General features: G+C 55.6%; 5 protein-coding genes across 5 annotated transcripts; 3 read left to right on the plus strand and 2 right to left on the minus strand.

Moving 5' to 3' along the window:
• Positions 1-248: 248 nt before the first annotated feature.
• CCMA1212_001695 (Condensin complex subunit 2) lies at positions 249-3,067 on the minus strand (the record flags this gene model as incomplete). Its single annotated transcript, XM_073699113.1, has 4 exons — positions 249-524; positions 586-2,235; positions 2,312-2,909; positions 2,979-3,067. The coding sequence occupies 4 exons, from the start codon at positions 3,065-3,067 to the stop codon at positions 249-251; spliced, it is 2,613 nt and encodes an 870-aa protein (XP_073562095.1).
• Positions 3,068-3,832: 765 nt separating this feature from the next.
• CCMA1212_001696 (uncharacterized protein) lies at positions 3,833-6,972 on the plus strand (the record flags this gene model as incomplete). The annotated part of the gene is made up of 2 exons (XM_073699114.1): positions 3,833-6,577; positions 6,642-6,972. Exons 1-2 carry the CDS (start codon positions 3,897-3,899, stop codon positions 6,970-6,972), a joined length of 3,012 nt encoding a protein of 1,003 aa, XP_073562092.1. The 5' UTR covers positions 3,833-3,896.
• A 961-nt stretch (positions 6,973-7,933) lies between these two features.
• Positions 7,934-9,044, plus strand: CCMA1212_001697 (Phosphomannomutase; the record flags this gene model as incomplete). The annotated part of the gene is made up of 3 exons (XM_073699115.1): positions 7,934-8,108; positions 8,242-8,699; positions 8,792-9,044. Exons 1-3 carry the CDS (start codon positions 8,013-8,015, stop codon positions 9,042-9,044), a joined length of 807 nt encoding a protein of 268 aa, XP_073562093.1. The 5' UTR covers positions 7,934-8,012.
• A 432-nt stretch (positions 9,045-9,476) lies between these two features.
• Positions 9,477-13,257, minus strand: CCMA1212_001698 (Uncharacterized protein; the record flags this gene model as incomplete). The annotated part of the gene is made up of 3 exons (XM_073699116.1): positions 9,477-9,958; positions 10,021-10,709; positions 10,760-13,257. The coding sequence occupies 3 exons, from the start codon at positions 13,255-13,257 to the stop codon at positions 9,477-9,479; spliced, it is 3,669 nt and encodes a 1,222-aa protein (XP_073562100.1).
• Positions 13,258-13,844: 587 nt separating this feature from the next.
• On the plus strand, positions 13,845-14,159 carry CCMA1212_001699 (uncharacterized protein; the record flags this gene model as incomplete). The annotated part of the gene is made up of 1 exon (XM_073699117.1): positions 13,845-14,159. One exon carries the CDS (start codon positions 13,845-13,847, stop codon positions 14,157-14,159), a length of 315 nt encoding a protein of 104 aa, XP_073562101.1.
• Positions 14,160-14,667: the final 508 nt, after the last annotated feature.

A 14,667-nucleotide genomic window follows, 5' to 3' on the forward strand; every position in this document is an offset into this window, starting at 1 on the left:
GCTCTTACTCCTTGCTCATAAGGAACTAGCACAGCGCCTGCCCCGATAATAAAAAAGGGAGCCTTGCCTTATCTCCTGATAAGAAACCATCTCAGGTATCTCATCATTGTCCTGGGCTTTTCTACTGGCTCAATTTCAAAAACCTGGCAATTCGGAGGAATATGACATCAGAAAAGAGGTTACCACGAAGTCATTCATCATATAACTCATTAGAAGCTGCGAGCCACCATCTCAAGGTAACTGCCAATTTACACGGCGCCTTCTGTAATCTCCGCTGTCCAGTCTCTCCGAATATCCAGCTCATTCAGTCCCTCCGTGTTTTCGATCACAAGCCCCTTTTCGTTGGCCAGATGAAGCAGGCAGATGAAGCAGTACGACGTGGAAATGTCGGCCATGACAGGCTTGGGGTACACCGATTGTAGCGAATTCATCACTTCGGTGAACTTGAGAGTGGTCTCTTCCCCTGAGCTTGGCGGCGACAATGTCCGCCCAGTCGAGGCTGACAGCGGCTGTTCGGCGGGTTTCTGTGTGACCTAGTCGTTAGCAAACTGGTAGATGGAGGAGATCAAATGACATTGTACATACCTCCAACTCTTCCAGGCCCTTCCATAGGTTCTCTTTAAGACGGCGCACGTCCACCTTCTTGGCAACCCTCGCATACTGGACGTATTCGGGACGCACACGGCGTGTCTGGGTGATGAGCGTCGTGCCAAAGGCGCCCATGGTATTCATGGTCTCTCCGTTCAGCAAGGCCGTCATCCCAATGCCTTCCGTCATGCCCACATCCCCTTCAGCTCCCGGTGACAAGTGTTCCCGGGCGTCTGAAAACTCGAGGTCATCATCGTCTGCGTCATCACCGCCGGGGAACGGCAGACCGTCATCCTGGAAGAAGTCGGCGTCGTAATCGCCTTGAGGCAGGGCAACATCCTCTGGGGCCTTCTGCTGTGCCCAAAACGCCTCATCCAGTTCTCCTGCCGGTTGGCGATTGTTATCCTGGGCGCCATAGCCTTGGCCACCCGTGCGGGCACCAAATCCTGCCCGCCTCTGAGCCAGGCGTGACTTGGGCTTGAGGAAGAGATTCAGCAAGACTTTTGAGGTGAAATGCTTATCATCAGGCAGCAGGTTCCTTGATTTCGATTTCCAATCCTTCTTGGGCAGACAGACCGCTGAATTGCTAGAGGCTTGAGTGTAGATGACGTCGGACTGGCTGGGGCTTAGAGGCGCATGAAAATCGATCTCGAAAGGCTCCTTCTCCTTACGCTTCTTCGACTCTCCTGCTGGCTTGTTGACGTCTTTGATCTTGCGAATCCTCCAATGTTCCGCACTGGCCCAGTTCTTCTGCAACGCCTGGTCGAAAAAGCTCAAGATGTCTTGATGCATCTTGTCGGCATTCTGCGAGTTGGCCATGGACACGATATACTCGCCGTTTTCGTCGAAGCCCTCCCCGTCTCCGCCTTCGGCGCCATCTGAACCGGCGTCATATACACGCATCTGGGGCTCGAGAGCAGCCTCACGAGCCCAGGCTTCACCGCCCTCACCGAAAGCCACATCGCCGGCGGCGTCAAAGTTGCCCAGGCCCAGGTCGTCGTCATCAAAGCCGGCTGGCGCATCTTCGTCGATAAACATGCCGGACTTATCACCCCGGGCGCCGAAGCTCTTATCCTTGTCCTGCTCCTGTCTCCAGTCTTCCGGAGCCTTGAGGAAGGGGATATCCATCGAGCCGGAGGGATCTCCCAGCTCAAAACTCTTCAATGACGGGCAGATATCAAGCTCGTCTAGTAGGCTTAGGTCGGGGAAGAATCGTTGGCCAAGAGCTGCAATGTCAATCTTCACGTCGTCGGTGGCATCGGCATCGACATTGGCGTTGGCGTCGGCATCCATATCGACATCCACATCCATCATCTGCTGGTCACCGTCTTGATCCTGATGCTGGGCCCTGTTCTTCTCCAACTGACTGTGCTCGTTACTTCCGTCATCTTCCTCGTCTCCATCTTCATCCAGCTGGCCTTCTTTCTTCTTGCCGTCCGCATCACCAGCATCATCGCTGCTGTCGAATACAATGCGGCCCTGGGAGTCAATCATGAGGTGATTGAGTAACAGACCCTTGGCGCCTCCCTCGTCGAAGTCGGCGGAGGCCTTCTTGAAGAGGGGATCGACGGCGAATTCGAGTTCGAATTTCTTGAGCTGCAGGGAGGCAAATGATGGTGCCAGTGTTGCTTCGGACGATCTCTGTACCTGATTGATGGCGCAGGCCGGTTAGCTCAAAGAACAGAAAGGGTGACTTCCCATAGCATGGCAGGCTCTTTTTTACCTTCTTCTTCGTCTTCTTCTTGACGTTGCCATTTTCGTCGACCTCTTCCTCGCTCTCTTCGCCTTCGGCAGTCCCGTCTTCAGCATCGCGATCCTTCTTCTTGTTGTTGCTGTCTGCGAGACCGCTCAGCAGCTTGCCAGTCTCGGTTGCGACGCTGTCGATTCGATTTGTGTAAATCTTGACACATCCGTCCAGTGTGCAACTCGCCTTCTGGAAGTTGACACCATCGCCTTCCTTGAGCAGGGACATGTCGTGGAAGTAGTCGATGAGGGCAAAGTTCCACGAGTTGGAGGCGTTGATCTTGTTGTCGGTAGCCATCTTCATCCACTCCTCAAAGTTGGCCAGAAGGGGAACACGCTTCATAGGCGTCACCGAGACCCCTCCGACCATGATGGGATCCTCGTCGTCCACCAAGCCTCTTGCCCCCCGGGGTGTGCCGGTATAGGGGCTTTGCGAAGCATTGTCCAGATCTTCCAGCCTTGCAATGCTCTTGCGCGGGGTCGCCGCCCTCTTGATCTCGTTGATCTGCTTCTCTTGGAGAGCTTTCCTGTTGTTCATCCGCTGGCCCTTTTCTTGCGCATCGTCGTTGAGGGGGATCCTGTCACACATCATCCCGTCAGAAAGCGCCGCCGTAAGGGGAGGTTTGTTTGGGTATCATGATGCTCACTTGATGGGAGAATTGTACGGCGAGCCCCCGATGGACGCTGACGACGGCTTGACGCCACCGGCGCGTGGCACCTGAGCAACTCGAGGCATTGCGGAAAAGCTGCTTTGCTTGCTGGGCGTCTAGGGCTTGTTCTCGGGTGTGCGAGGCAAAGCCTCTGCCGCGTCTCGATTCAGTCTTGATTTTTGTTTACTGTTGACTTTCTAGGTGTAAACACGAACAGGTAACACTCCGCACCAGCCACAGTTGTGCGCCGCACCTCTCCATTGGGAGCCAATCAGATGGTGGTGAATTATGGAAAGCTAGGTACCTAAGTACTAAGGTACCTGCACTACGCGCCACGACTGGCTTAAGTTAAGGTATGGTTGAGGTAGCGCTTCAAGCTTGGAAAAGGTACAGCAAGGTACCTGGAACCGAAGCAGCACAGTCAGAACCTAATGGGCCATGTTGCCACCAAGCTGTTCCTTTCTTACGACAGTGTGAGTTCTCTGAAGAAGAGGTACTATTTTTCATTCCAAGTGTCTCAGCTTCATGCTCCTAAAGAAACACGAAGCGGTTATGCCCAATAACTTGAAATCTTGTCACCGGTGGAGAGTTCACAATCATCTGCACGCAAGTGCTGCTAGTCCGGTCACCCGTACCTTGCGAGTACCTTATCGGCCACAATCAAGGCTGCCACGCGAGCCCGCGCCCCCCCCGGAGCTCAGAAAAAGGTCCCCAGACGCCGGGAGACGCACGCACCGCCACGCTTGCCTAACGTAATCGGGCTGCTGGGGCGCATCGTCGTCATTCCACTTTCATTATCGCAGCAACCCACAACCGATGGGACGGTCGTGATCGTCCATTATCAAGGCCAGAGCGCCCAACTCGCCTCGAGCAAGTCTCTCGATCGCAAGCCCGCGACATGTCGATGCGACCAGCATGCGGACAACAAACGCCAGACGGGGCCGTTTGAGCTCCCGGCCCTTCTACACCACCGTCCTGCTGATGTCGGCGCTGGCCGCGTACTCGTTCTGGGCACAGACGTCGCAAAGACAGCACCATCACCATCACCTCGGCGAGAATCAAAATGGCCTAGAGCTGCTCAGGCGCTCCAGCGACAAGCCCGAATGCCGCCAGGTGCACACTGCCAAAGACAAGTGCGCCTTTGTCCAATCCTACTGCCACGATGAGGATGCCGGGCTTCTTCCCTACCTCCAGCTTTATTACTGCAGGCTAGGCAAAGCGCAGCCACTTGCCTTTGTCCTCCTGGTGTCATGGCTCGGGCTCTTGTTCACCACGATCGGCATTGCGGCGAGCGACTTCTTCAGCGTCAACCTTAGCACGATTGCGACCATTCTGGGCCTCAGCGAAAGTCTTGCCGGCGTCACGTTCCTCGCCTTCGGCAACGGCTCTCCCGATGTCTTCAGCACCTTTGCAGCCATGAGCTCTAACAGCGCGAGCATGGCTGTCGGCGAGCTCATCGGCGCTGCCAGCTTCATCACGGGCGTCGTGGCGGGGTCGATGGCCCTGGTCAGAGAGTTCAGGGTAGACCGGCGGACTTACGCCAGAGATGTATGCTTCTTCATCGTTGCAGTCGCCTTTACTATGGGGTTTTTGGCCGACGGACAGCTGCGATTCTGGGAGTGTTGCGCCATGATTGGGTATTACGTTCTATACGTCGTCACTGTTGTTGGATGGCATTGGTACACCACGAGGAGGAAGCGTTTGCTGCGCATAGAAGGAGAGGCACGCAGCCACTTCTATGGACTGCCTGGTCGCAGCGGCGACGAGCTGGCTGGCGAGCCATACCGAGACGAGCCCGATGAAGCGAGCCAAGAGCCGGCGAGACATGCGCCAAGCACTATCGGGGAAAACATCCTCTCAGCGTTGGAGCGCGGCCCGATCATCGAGGTTGATGGTCAGGCAGCTGAGACACCCATGAGCGATGAGAGCGCGGAAACGGACGAAGACCGTGAAAGGATGGTTGCGGCAGAGGTGACCAGGAGCATGCGAGTCTTGCGTCCTCAGGGGAAGCGGAGAAACACAATCACGCCCATTCGACCCAGTCTGATCGGAGCATTGGAGTTCAGGTCTGCCCTGGCACATTTGCAGCGTGAGAGCAACCTCCAGCTCTCACCTATCCCGGCCAGGAGTTACTCCGAAAACCACGTTTACAGAGGGCGGAGAGGTAGCACGAGCGCCCTCTCTGAAATAGTAGCTCCCATGCAACGACATGCTTCGGCTTATGATGCCACAACCGCCAGCGGGAGAGAGAGGGCCAGGTCGCACGGAACTGCCCCGGTGTCAGCATCTGTGCCCGAAGACTTTCTGGTTTCTGTACAAGATGATTCTGATTCGAGTCTGGTTCCTCCCCATGACGGTGCTGGCAGCCAAAGGACGGCGAGCCCTGCGCCGTCGTACCAGGTTGGCGGCAAACTGGCCCCCCCTCCCATCGACTCGACAGGAGCGGCGGCTGGTAGCCATCATCTGCCACCGCACGGGGAAGCCCTCACGCCTCGTCTCCAGCTGCAGATACCGACTCGACGCGGCAGCTTGAGCAGCACAACATCTCCCGTCTTGCCGTTTCCTCACTATAGTGACTCGCCTAGATCCATGACGCCAAACACGCAGCAGGAGCAGGTTGGTTTCAGCACTCTCCCGCCTTCAGCTACTGTGCACGAGAGCCCATTCGCCGCTCTGGGCAGTACAGAGGCTGCCTCGCGGCCGGTTAGATGGTGGCCGTACTCGTTTCTCCCCGCGCCCCACGTTCTCCTTGCTACCCTCTTCCCGACATTGCAAGGGTGGAAAGAAAAGGCATTGTGGGACAAGCTCATCAGCGTCATATCTGTACCAAGCATCTTTCTCTTGGTCATAACGCTCCCGGTTGTGGAGCCAGAGACGTCTGGGGAAGCCGAGTCTATGGACGACGGCGTTTCCTACGTTTCTGGTCATGGGGGAATCGGACACTCAGCTCCGCCCATATCGATCCAGCCAGGCGAGATCGAACCCGAGAATGAATGGGAGCGGTTCCGGAGATACTCGATGCAGCGCCGAAATAGCGATGCTCTGACTGGGGGCGTTCGAACACCGCTTCTGGAACTGCCGAATGAAGACACCTTGGCTGTGTCTCCTTGCACCCATGAGCCTGGCGCGCCCAAGCCCCTGTCCGAAGTTCGATCCATCAGTCAGGGAAGCCAGGAGAAGCTGGGATGGAACCGCTGGCTCGTCTGCCTCCAACTCTTCACGGGGCCGCTTTTCGTCGTCTTCATTGTCTGGGCAAACCTCTCGGAAGACTGGGCGGACCCCAAGGGCACACTGGTGCGCATGATTCTGTGGACGCTTCTTGGGTCGCTGGTCCTGCTCGCGGCCATGCTTCTGCTTACTTCGGAGCAGAAGCGACCGGATAACCACTTTTTGTTTTGCTTCTTGGGATTCGTCATCAGCATAGCCTGGATATCGACTGTTGCTGGCGAGGTTGTGGGTGTTTTGAAAACGTTTGGCGTGGTCTTGGGTATCTCTGAAGCTTTGCTCGGTCTCACCATCTTTGCGGCTGGCAACAGTGTGGGCGATCTGGTGGCTGATATTACGGTGGCTCGACTTGGATATCCCGTCATGGCATTGTAAGTGCAGCGAGGTTACCTCTTTCTTATGCTTAGGGTTGCTGACCGAGATTGCTTGCTGCAGGTCTGCCTGCTTTGGAGGGCCAATGCTCAACATCCTGCTTGGCATAGGCGTGGGCGGTGTTTTGATGATGGTTGAAGACGCGAACCGCCACAAGCACAAGCACCCGGGAGATAATTACGCGTACCAGCCGTATCGGATCCAGATAGGGGGCACCCTGATGATTTCGTCCATCACGCTGCTCGTAATTCTCGTTGGGTTGCTCATCGCCGTGCCTCTGAACAAGTGGATTCTGAGCCGTAGGATCGGCTGGGCACTGATTGCCATCTGGTCGGCCAGCACGATTACCAACGTTGTTGTTGAGATTACGGGTGCACTTGGGGATTTTGATTGACCGATGCGAGGAAGAAGTGTTTATGAAGTATTGCTAGGCGTATATTGTTACACGTATATGTGCTTACGATTCTTGGGGAAATGACGTTACGGCTGGGAATATTGATTTGATGCATCGTCATGAGCATGAGCTTTGAAGCATCGTTACTTTGCACAGCACTCTTTCTTGGAATCACTTCTTCATCATCGATGGAAGCAGTTGTATACATACATGGGATAGCGACTTTAATACCCGTATTGGTAGGAGCAGCAACAGATATAATGCTATTGAAAGCACAGTGACACACTCGCTGTCATAGTTGTCCTTGCTACATACGGTCATGTTGTCGGTGATGATGCTCAACCTGCATGTGCCCGCAAAACCCTTGGTGTTGAAGATTCTAGGGTGACGCACCACTCCCATTTACTTCAAACAGAGGCTGTGTACCTATGGCTCGCACCTCCTTCAATTCCATCACAGCCAGCTGATCAATTGATCCCTGAACGCCTTTGCCAATGAACAACCGCCCAGTATCCCATACTCTCTAAGTTACTCGTTTGTTCACCAACAGCATAAGGTACAAACAGCCCAAGTTGGAAAATTGCTGAAACGTGGCTCGTATGCTGAAATTAGTGGCTCGTCACCAGATGTCTATTTCATTTCCAGGCTCCTCTCCGTCACAACTTCGATGCACTGCCCCCCCCCCCCCCCCCCCCCCCCCCCCCCTGTAAAAGGTCCCCAAAGGATCGCCTGTAGATAAAATACAGTTAGCACAGGGGACACGGGCAGCGCATCCAATGGCGCCTGCGCACTAACACGAGCTGCAGCCAATGGGAGGCTGTCTTTCGCCTTGACCGCCCGGCGATTCTGACCCCTCAGGTTCGACATCCCGCTTGTAACCTTTGCGACTTCTGGACAACTTCAATCTGTTGTCTTTTTTTTCTCCAGACTGCATATATTCCCCTTCTTCTTCTATAACCAGCCTTCCTGTTGATACCCCTTGTCAATCCTCATATACTTGTCTTCTCATAATCGGCTTCATCTGTCATCAATTGCCCGCCATGTCTGTTCCTACTTACACCCCTCTCGAGGAGCGTCCTCTCAAGGACACCATCTGCCTCTTCGACGTCGACGGCACATTGACTCCCGCTCGTCTTGTAAGTCAAACCCCTCCCAACTCTCTTGGAACAACTCATAAAGCCTTCTTCTTCTACTCTCCCTCATATCCCAATTCCTACCTATAAATCTCTGATATCGACCGCCACTAACACATCTCCTCCACCACAACAGGACGCCTCCCCCGAAGTCCTCTCCCTCCTCCAGTCCCTCCGCCAAAAGTGCGCCATCGGCTTCGTCGGCGGCTCCGACCTCGTCAAGCAGGAAGAGCAGCTCGGCAAGCCCGCCGGCGCGCCCGTCACCTCCCTCTTCGACTTCTGCTTCGCCGAAAACGGCCTGACGGCGTACAAGCTCGGCCAGCCCCTCGCCTCCAACAGCTTCATCCGCTGGATCGGCGAGCCCCAGTACAAGGAGCTCGTCAACTTCTGCCTGCACTACATCGCCGACCTCGACATCCCCGTCAAGAGGGGCACCTTTGTCGAGTTCCGCAACGGCATGATCAACGTCAGCCCCGTCGGCAGGAACGCCAGCACCCAGGAGAGGAACGACTTCGAGGCCTTTGACAAGGAGGCCAAGGTCAGGCAGAAGTTTGTCGCCGCCCTCAAGGAGCGATTCGGACACCTCGGTCTCACGTACGTCCTCTCCCCATATCCCTCCCCTTCCCGCCTTCTCTGATACAAACTTCCAGCTAACATGTCCCCTTTTTCCCCCCCTCACCTTCTAGCTTCTCCATCGGCGGCCAAATCTCCTTCGACGTCTTCCCCAACGGCTGGGACAAGACCTACTGCCTGCAGCACCTCGAGAACGAGGCCAAGAAGCCCGACGGCATCACATACAAGAACATCCACTTCTTCGGCGACAAGACCTTTGAGGGTGGCAACGACTGGGAGATCTTCAGCGACCCCAGGACCATTGGCCACTCCGTCAAGGGCCCCGAGGATACCATGCGCATCCTGAAAGAGCTGTTTGACATTTAATGATTTTCTTTTTTCCATCTTTTTGCTTCTTTGTAAAGGCGAGAGATATATACGTTTGGCGAAAGAAGAGTGAGCGACTGTTTTCCGCGAAAAAAGACGGGACAGGTTCCCCGACGATGGTGCCGTCGAATTAAAATCTAGATACATAGCAAGAATCCCAAGAGAGCACGAACTTACAAGCAACTGTCTTCTATTCAAGATTGCATCATCTCTCTTGCTTCTTTCCTAACTACCAGCAGCGCCACGCACATGCTCAAAACGAATAACAACAGATGAAGCAGCTCTCTTTCATCTTTATGTACACAAACTCATGATATACATGGCAATAAAATGTTCTCATCCCTCTCGACATAACCCTATAGCCACCTACATTCCCTCCTCTTTCTTCCTTTCTCTCCTCACTCATCGCACGCAACCAAGGATTCTGACCCCTTACCTTCCATACTCCAGGTGAGGAATAATCACAGGCCCATACTTGGTCGTAGCCGTATAAGCACCATCACCCTGCACCACAAAGTCAACCGCAAGACTCAACCGCGACAGGCCCTGCTGCTGGCTATGAATGCTAGGGTTGGGGCTAAACGGCGCCTGACTCTGCGCCATGACAGCGTCGTGGTCGTACGCAACAAAGGCCACATAGTTCCTGCGGCCCATGAGCTTCTTGAGCTCCCTCGTCGCTCCGCTGGCGTCGGTGTGGAAGATCTCCATCATGTCTTCCTTGGTATCGGACACCTCGTGCGTGGATTTCTGTCCGTTCTGCGGCACGTAGAGCATCTTGTTGTTGTGAAGCAGCTTCAAGACGTAGGAGCTTTGAGGCGCGGATACGATTGGCGAGGTGATGATCTGGTACATTGTCTTGTGGTCTCCGGGATGAGTTGGGTCGTGCACAAGACCAGCTCCTGCACAGTTGACATCTGCGGAAGGCGAGTTAGCGCAAGTCATATAAGCATATATAAAACAAGGATTGGGAACCTACCTCCGGATAAGAACGTCATGCGGACACCTTTCTGCTGTGAGATGCCCTGCAGCGTTCGGATAAAGTACGTCCTCTCGAGATCCTTGGAGTCATGTGTCCACATGTCCTTGAGCACCTCCTGAATATCCAGCTCACCAAACTGATTGAGGACGTTGCCCATGAGCCCAGATTTGCCAACAGCCTTCTTGACTTGGTTGAAGCCCTGTGCCACCACCTCCTTGCCACCCACAACGCCAGCGACGGAGCTTGTGACTTTGCCCAGGATATTGTATGTCGTGTTGACGGCCTTCTTTCCCGCGGCAACGGTGTTGGCCAAGCTCTCCACGGTGTCTAATCTGGGATATATCAGGGGAACCGCTACCATCCAGATGACATGTTGTACGCTGGGTGGTAGGGTCGCAACCTTGGGGAAGATACCCTGGTACGTAGGCCCAGCCATCACACGAGCCTGAGTTCGTTCCGAGCGGCAGTCAAGTCCGACAACGGTCACTGCCGGACCAAGGTATTTGACGAAATGCCACCCAGTTCCCGTGATGGTGAAGATGTCATGGTCGGTGCTGACATTGCGCATCATTTCAACCGTGGTATGATGCTGGAACAATAGGTACATGTCCATTGCGATACGACCTGTATTCTTAAAGATGGCAGACGACTGCATATAGTCGGGGTATGAGCCGTATCCATCAAAGCTATTGACCGTTAGAATTGTCATACACACAGGCTTCAATCTCGCGCTTACATGTCATGGTCGTCAATTTGCAGAATGTGAGGGATCTGAGCAAAGGCCTCTCGTAGATAGGGCTGGTCGAAGTGGCTCGTATAGTAATGGAAGTAAGCATGGCTGACATCCTCCTCGTGGCGAGCAGTCCACTGCGTGTTCCTCTTGTTGTCTCTTCCGCTCATCGCGAGCCATTGCTTCATCAGCGGCACCTCCCTCCATAGCCGGTCGCCGTAGATCTGATCACCCAACCCGAGCTGTACGTGGAAGCCGCCACATTCTACATTCTTTTGGAGGACGTCTTTCCACATGAAACCCACGCCGCCCAGCTTGGAGCGCTCGTTTTGGGACGTGCTGACGGCGAAGTCGTTACCAGAATGGGCGATGAATCGCCAACCAGTCTCATGCCTTCCGGCGACAATAAACTCGTAGCGGGTACATCCAAGGTGGGACGTGACCGCATAAGTCCATCGATCGGTGACTTCTCCCATTTCAATGTCGATGTCGTACTTGAAAAAAGTCCAACGTTGGTGGACGTGGATAGCATGAGGGATCAGCTGCTTGGGGTTTGGCGAAAGATCCATGCTCTGGTGTAAGTGGATGGTAGGTGGCTGAGGCGCGTCGGTGACGATGAGAATGCTGCCGTACCAGTGTCCAGTCTCAATGTTCATGTTGACATATTTCAAGTAAGGGCCAAAGTAGACTCCGTTTGTCGGCTGGATCCTGTACATATCCACGCCGGCGCTCGGTGGTGGCCCAGTGAAGCCGACAGTCGGGGCTTGTGAGGCTGCAACGCTCATGATACTTTCAGCATATCCTGGCGTGTGCGGAGGGAACATGGGAGAGGCCATGGGTGTCTTGCCAAACATGGGGGAAGCCAAGGGGTTTCCATATGTCGAGGCTGTGGGCGAGAGGGGGGCTTGCTCATGTTGGATGGGATTTGGGCCCTTTGGAAACTCCCATTGCGTCGCCTGCGTCGCCAGATGGATATAATAGTACTGGCCCGAATTCTGGTCAAGATGGGCAATCCATCCCTCGGGCAAAGGCGGAGGCGAGACGGGGCCGGCTGCTGCGAGATTCGGAGGCACAGTAACAACCTGAGCATGCTGAATAACTGGCTCGGGCCTGGGATCGTTTGCAAACGCAGGATGGCCCTGGTTATGGGGTGCCGTAGAGCTGAGGCCCGCGGCGGCAGCAGCGGTGGCCGCCGCCGTAGCCGCGGCCACCACAGTATCTTTGGCTGGGGGTGCCGAGGCGGAAGCAGAAGCTTGGGAGGCTGGAACAGCGGAGGGAATACCAGCAGGGACAGGTGTTTGGTTGGCTTGCTGGGGCCGCTGTTTCTCATTAGGATAAGAGGTTCGCCCGCTAGGGTTTACACTTGAGTAAGCTGGCGGAGGAGAGCTGGTGGACATGCGCTGGAAATCTTGCTCCAGCACGCTTACTTGAGGCGGAGCGTTGCCCTGAGCTAGGTGTTGCTGAGGAGGAGGGCTGCTGATAGGCTGCTGCGGCTGGGGAGACGAAACCGGGTTCATGCCCTGGTAAACAGTTGGAGGGCCTGAGGGGGCCTGATCGGGAGACTCTGTAGGTGTCCACGGTCGCTGGGGCTGGGGCTGCTGGTTGTTATACTGTGCCAGCCTCTGCGCGGCCGCAGCACTCTGAACCTGGGCGGTTTGAAGGCTGGTAAGAGTTGCTGTGCCCGAGATGCCCGAAGCCGCATACCGGGCCTCGATACCGCCTCCTGGCACGCTTCCGGGTCCTACGATGGGAGTCTCCGGGGGCGGGGGCGAGCCCCGACTGGCTCTCGTTGTCGAGTTCGACGCCGTAGAAGCGAATCGATTGACACCGGAGTCAGCGGCAGCCAGATGCTCTGATTGAGGGATCTTGGGGGGTTGCTGCGGCGCATGAGGCTGGGGCTGGTCGTAGGACTGGGGCTGCTGATACTGCTGGTAATGCTGCGGCTGTTGGTATTGCTGAGACTGCGATGATGTGCTGCCCGAAGGCCCAGACGACGCTGCTCCCGGCGGCGGGTAGTACGTCTTTTGGTAGGTCGGGTAGTTTGTCGTCGAAGCGGCAGGCTTGTCTTGCAACGGCTTCGCAAAGAGGCCATAGTCGGTGTCAGGACTGGACGGAGAGTGGATGGGCTTGGGCGCTGCACCCCGTCTCTCGGCCAGACCTGGCTTCTTCTCGGCGCCAACATTGGTGTCCAGCCTCGGGCTCGTATCGTTGTAAGCAGCGTCGTTGTAGGCAGAGCCATAGGGTTTGGGGGCAGACGGCTTTGGGACAGTCGGCTTGTGAAGGTCGTCGTCATCTGGAAACGGCAAAGGCGCGGCAGAGCTCGACGCACCGGGAGGCAGCGGGAAGGTCGGTCTGTTGGAGGAGGTCGAAGACACGCGAGAATAAGGATCGGGACTCTGAGGCTTGAAGATGCGCAATGGCTCGACCGTCGGGCTGTCGCAGTCTTCTGGCGCGGGCTTGCTCAGGAACAGCTCCGAGTCGGGGACGCCACGGCTGCGCTCCATCTTGATTCGATCGCGAGGAGAAACTGTACTCTATGTGAAGCAATCTTCCAAATCGTCAGAGAGTGTACCCAGAGGGTGAAATACGGTATGGAGGAGACGAAGGTGCTTACTGGTATCAGATCACGGCTCGAGCGTTCTACGAGGAGTCGCTGAACGCTCTGGTAGCCGCTGAAAAAAGTCGAAAGAAAAGCAAAGCAATCAAGGACCGCAGCGATGCGATGACTCAAATAACTCGATAATCGTCTGGCTGCTCGTTTGTTTGGGCGCTCTGTACTGCTGCTCTGCCTCCTCGGTATCTCCTTAGCAGTTGTGGCGGCACAATAGCTGGTGGCGGGGTTGACGCTCTACGTACCTGATACTAACCCCTCTAGCTTCGAACTGGTGGTTCTCCAATGACGGACGGGTCGCAGAACTGGCCGCACGGCCCGCTGCAAGAGAAGCTGGGCTTGTAAGTGAGATGCCGGGACAGAAAATGGGAGGGAAACGAGGGCTGAAGGACGCAGGTTGGTTCGTGATGGAGGAGAGGAAATATTGCAACAGACGAGAGAAAGAAGAAACGAGGCACAAGAAGGAATGCCGGCGCCAAAATGAATGAATGGCTTGTTGCCTACGGAGCTTACCTTGCCTATTGCGAGGCCTTGATCTTGCTGCCCAAGTCAAATGCCACTCTTCACAGGGCCAGAACGGACCCAAGTGCTACCCATGCGGGACCTGTTGCTGCTGCCGAACCACCCTCAACGAGAGGTACTGCCTTGTACCGCTCATTAGTGCCTCCATCCGCAACACCAGAACAGCACCGCGAACAAAGATCATCAGCCATGCCAGACCAGAACAGGGGCCGGCGGCAACCAGAAAGTCACGCCCGCTTTGGGCCCATGGCTGGAGTCGTGCTCCAGAGCTAGGGGCCAGTGGCGGCGTGTCGACAGCGTGGAACGCCGCCTGATTGGCTGCGCATCGCCGTTTCGGCAGCCCTGTAAGCGCCGACCTGAGCAGGGCCCCAGATTTCCAGAACTCGTGCGAATGGGCCTATGGCGCGCTCAGTGGAAGCGCTGGCATCGTGAGGCCAAGATTCGCAAAGGCCTCATCCGCTGCGGCAGCCAAGTCGAATTGCGCGGCCCTAGTGGGCTCAGGGGCTGTGCTCTGTCTCTCTGCTTCCAGGGATTTTCTTCTATCCCGCATCGACCATGGCCCGTGGATTCGGGCGGGATGTGCAGTTGCCGTGTAATACTTCAGCATTTCCACCACCTTCGGAAAGGTAGTGTCTGAATAACAGAAAGCCGGCGTCAGCATCAAGCGATCTGCAGCCAGTCTGCGTCGTCGTCGCCGGCATCTCTCTGCCGCTGGATATCCCGAGGGCCAGAGACCCGTGCTTCGAGCCAGAATTTCGATACTGCTCGTGTTCGGTAGCTG

Source organism: Trichoderma ghanense (assembly GCF_004382785.1).
Source record: "Trichoderma ghanense strain CCMA-1212 chromosome Unknown scaffold_1, whole genome shotgun sequence".
NCBI lineage: Eukaryota > Fungi > Ascomycota > Sordariomycetes > Hypocreales > Hypocreaceae > Trichoderma > Trichoderma ghanense.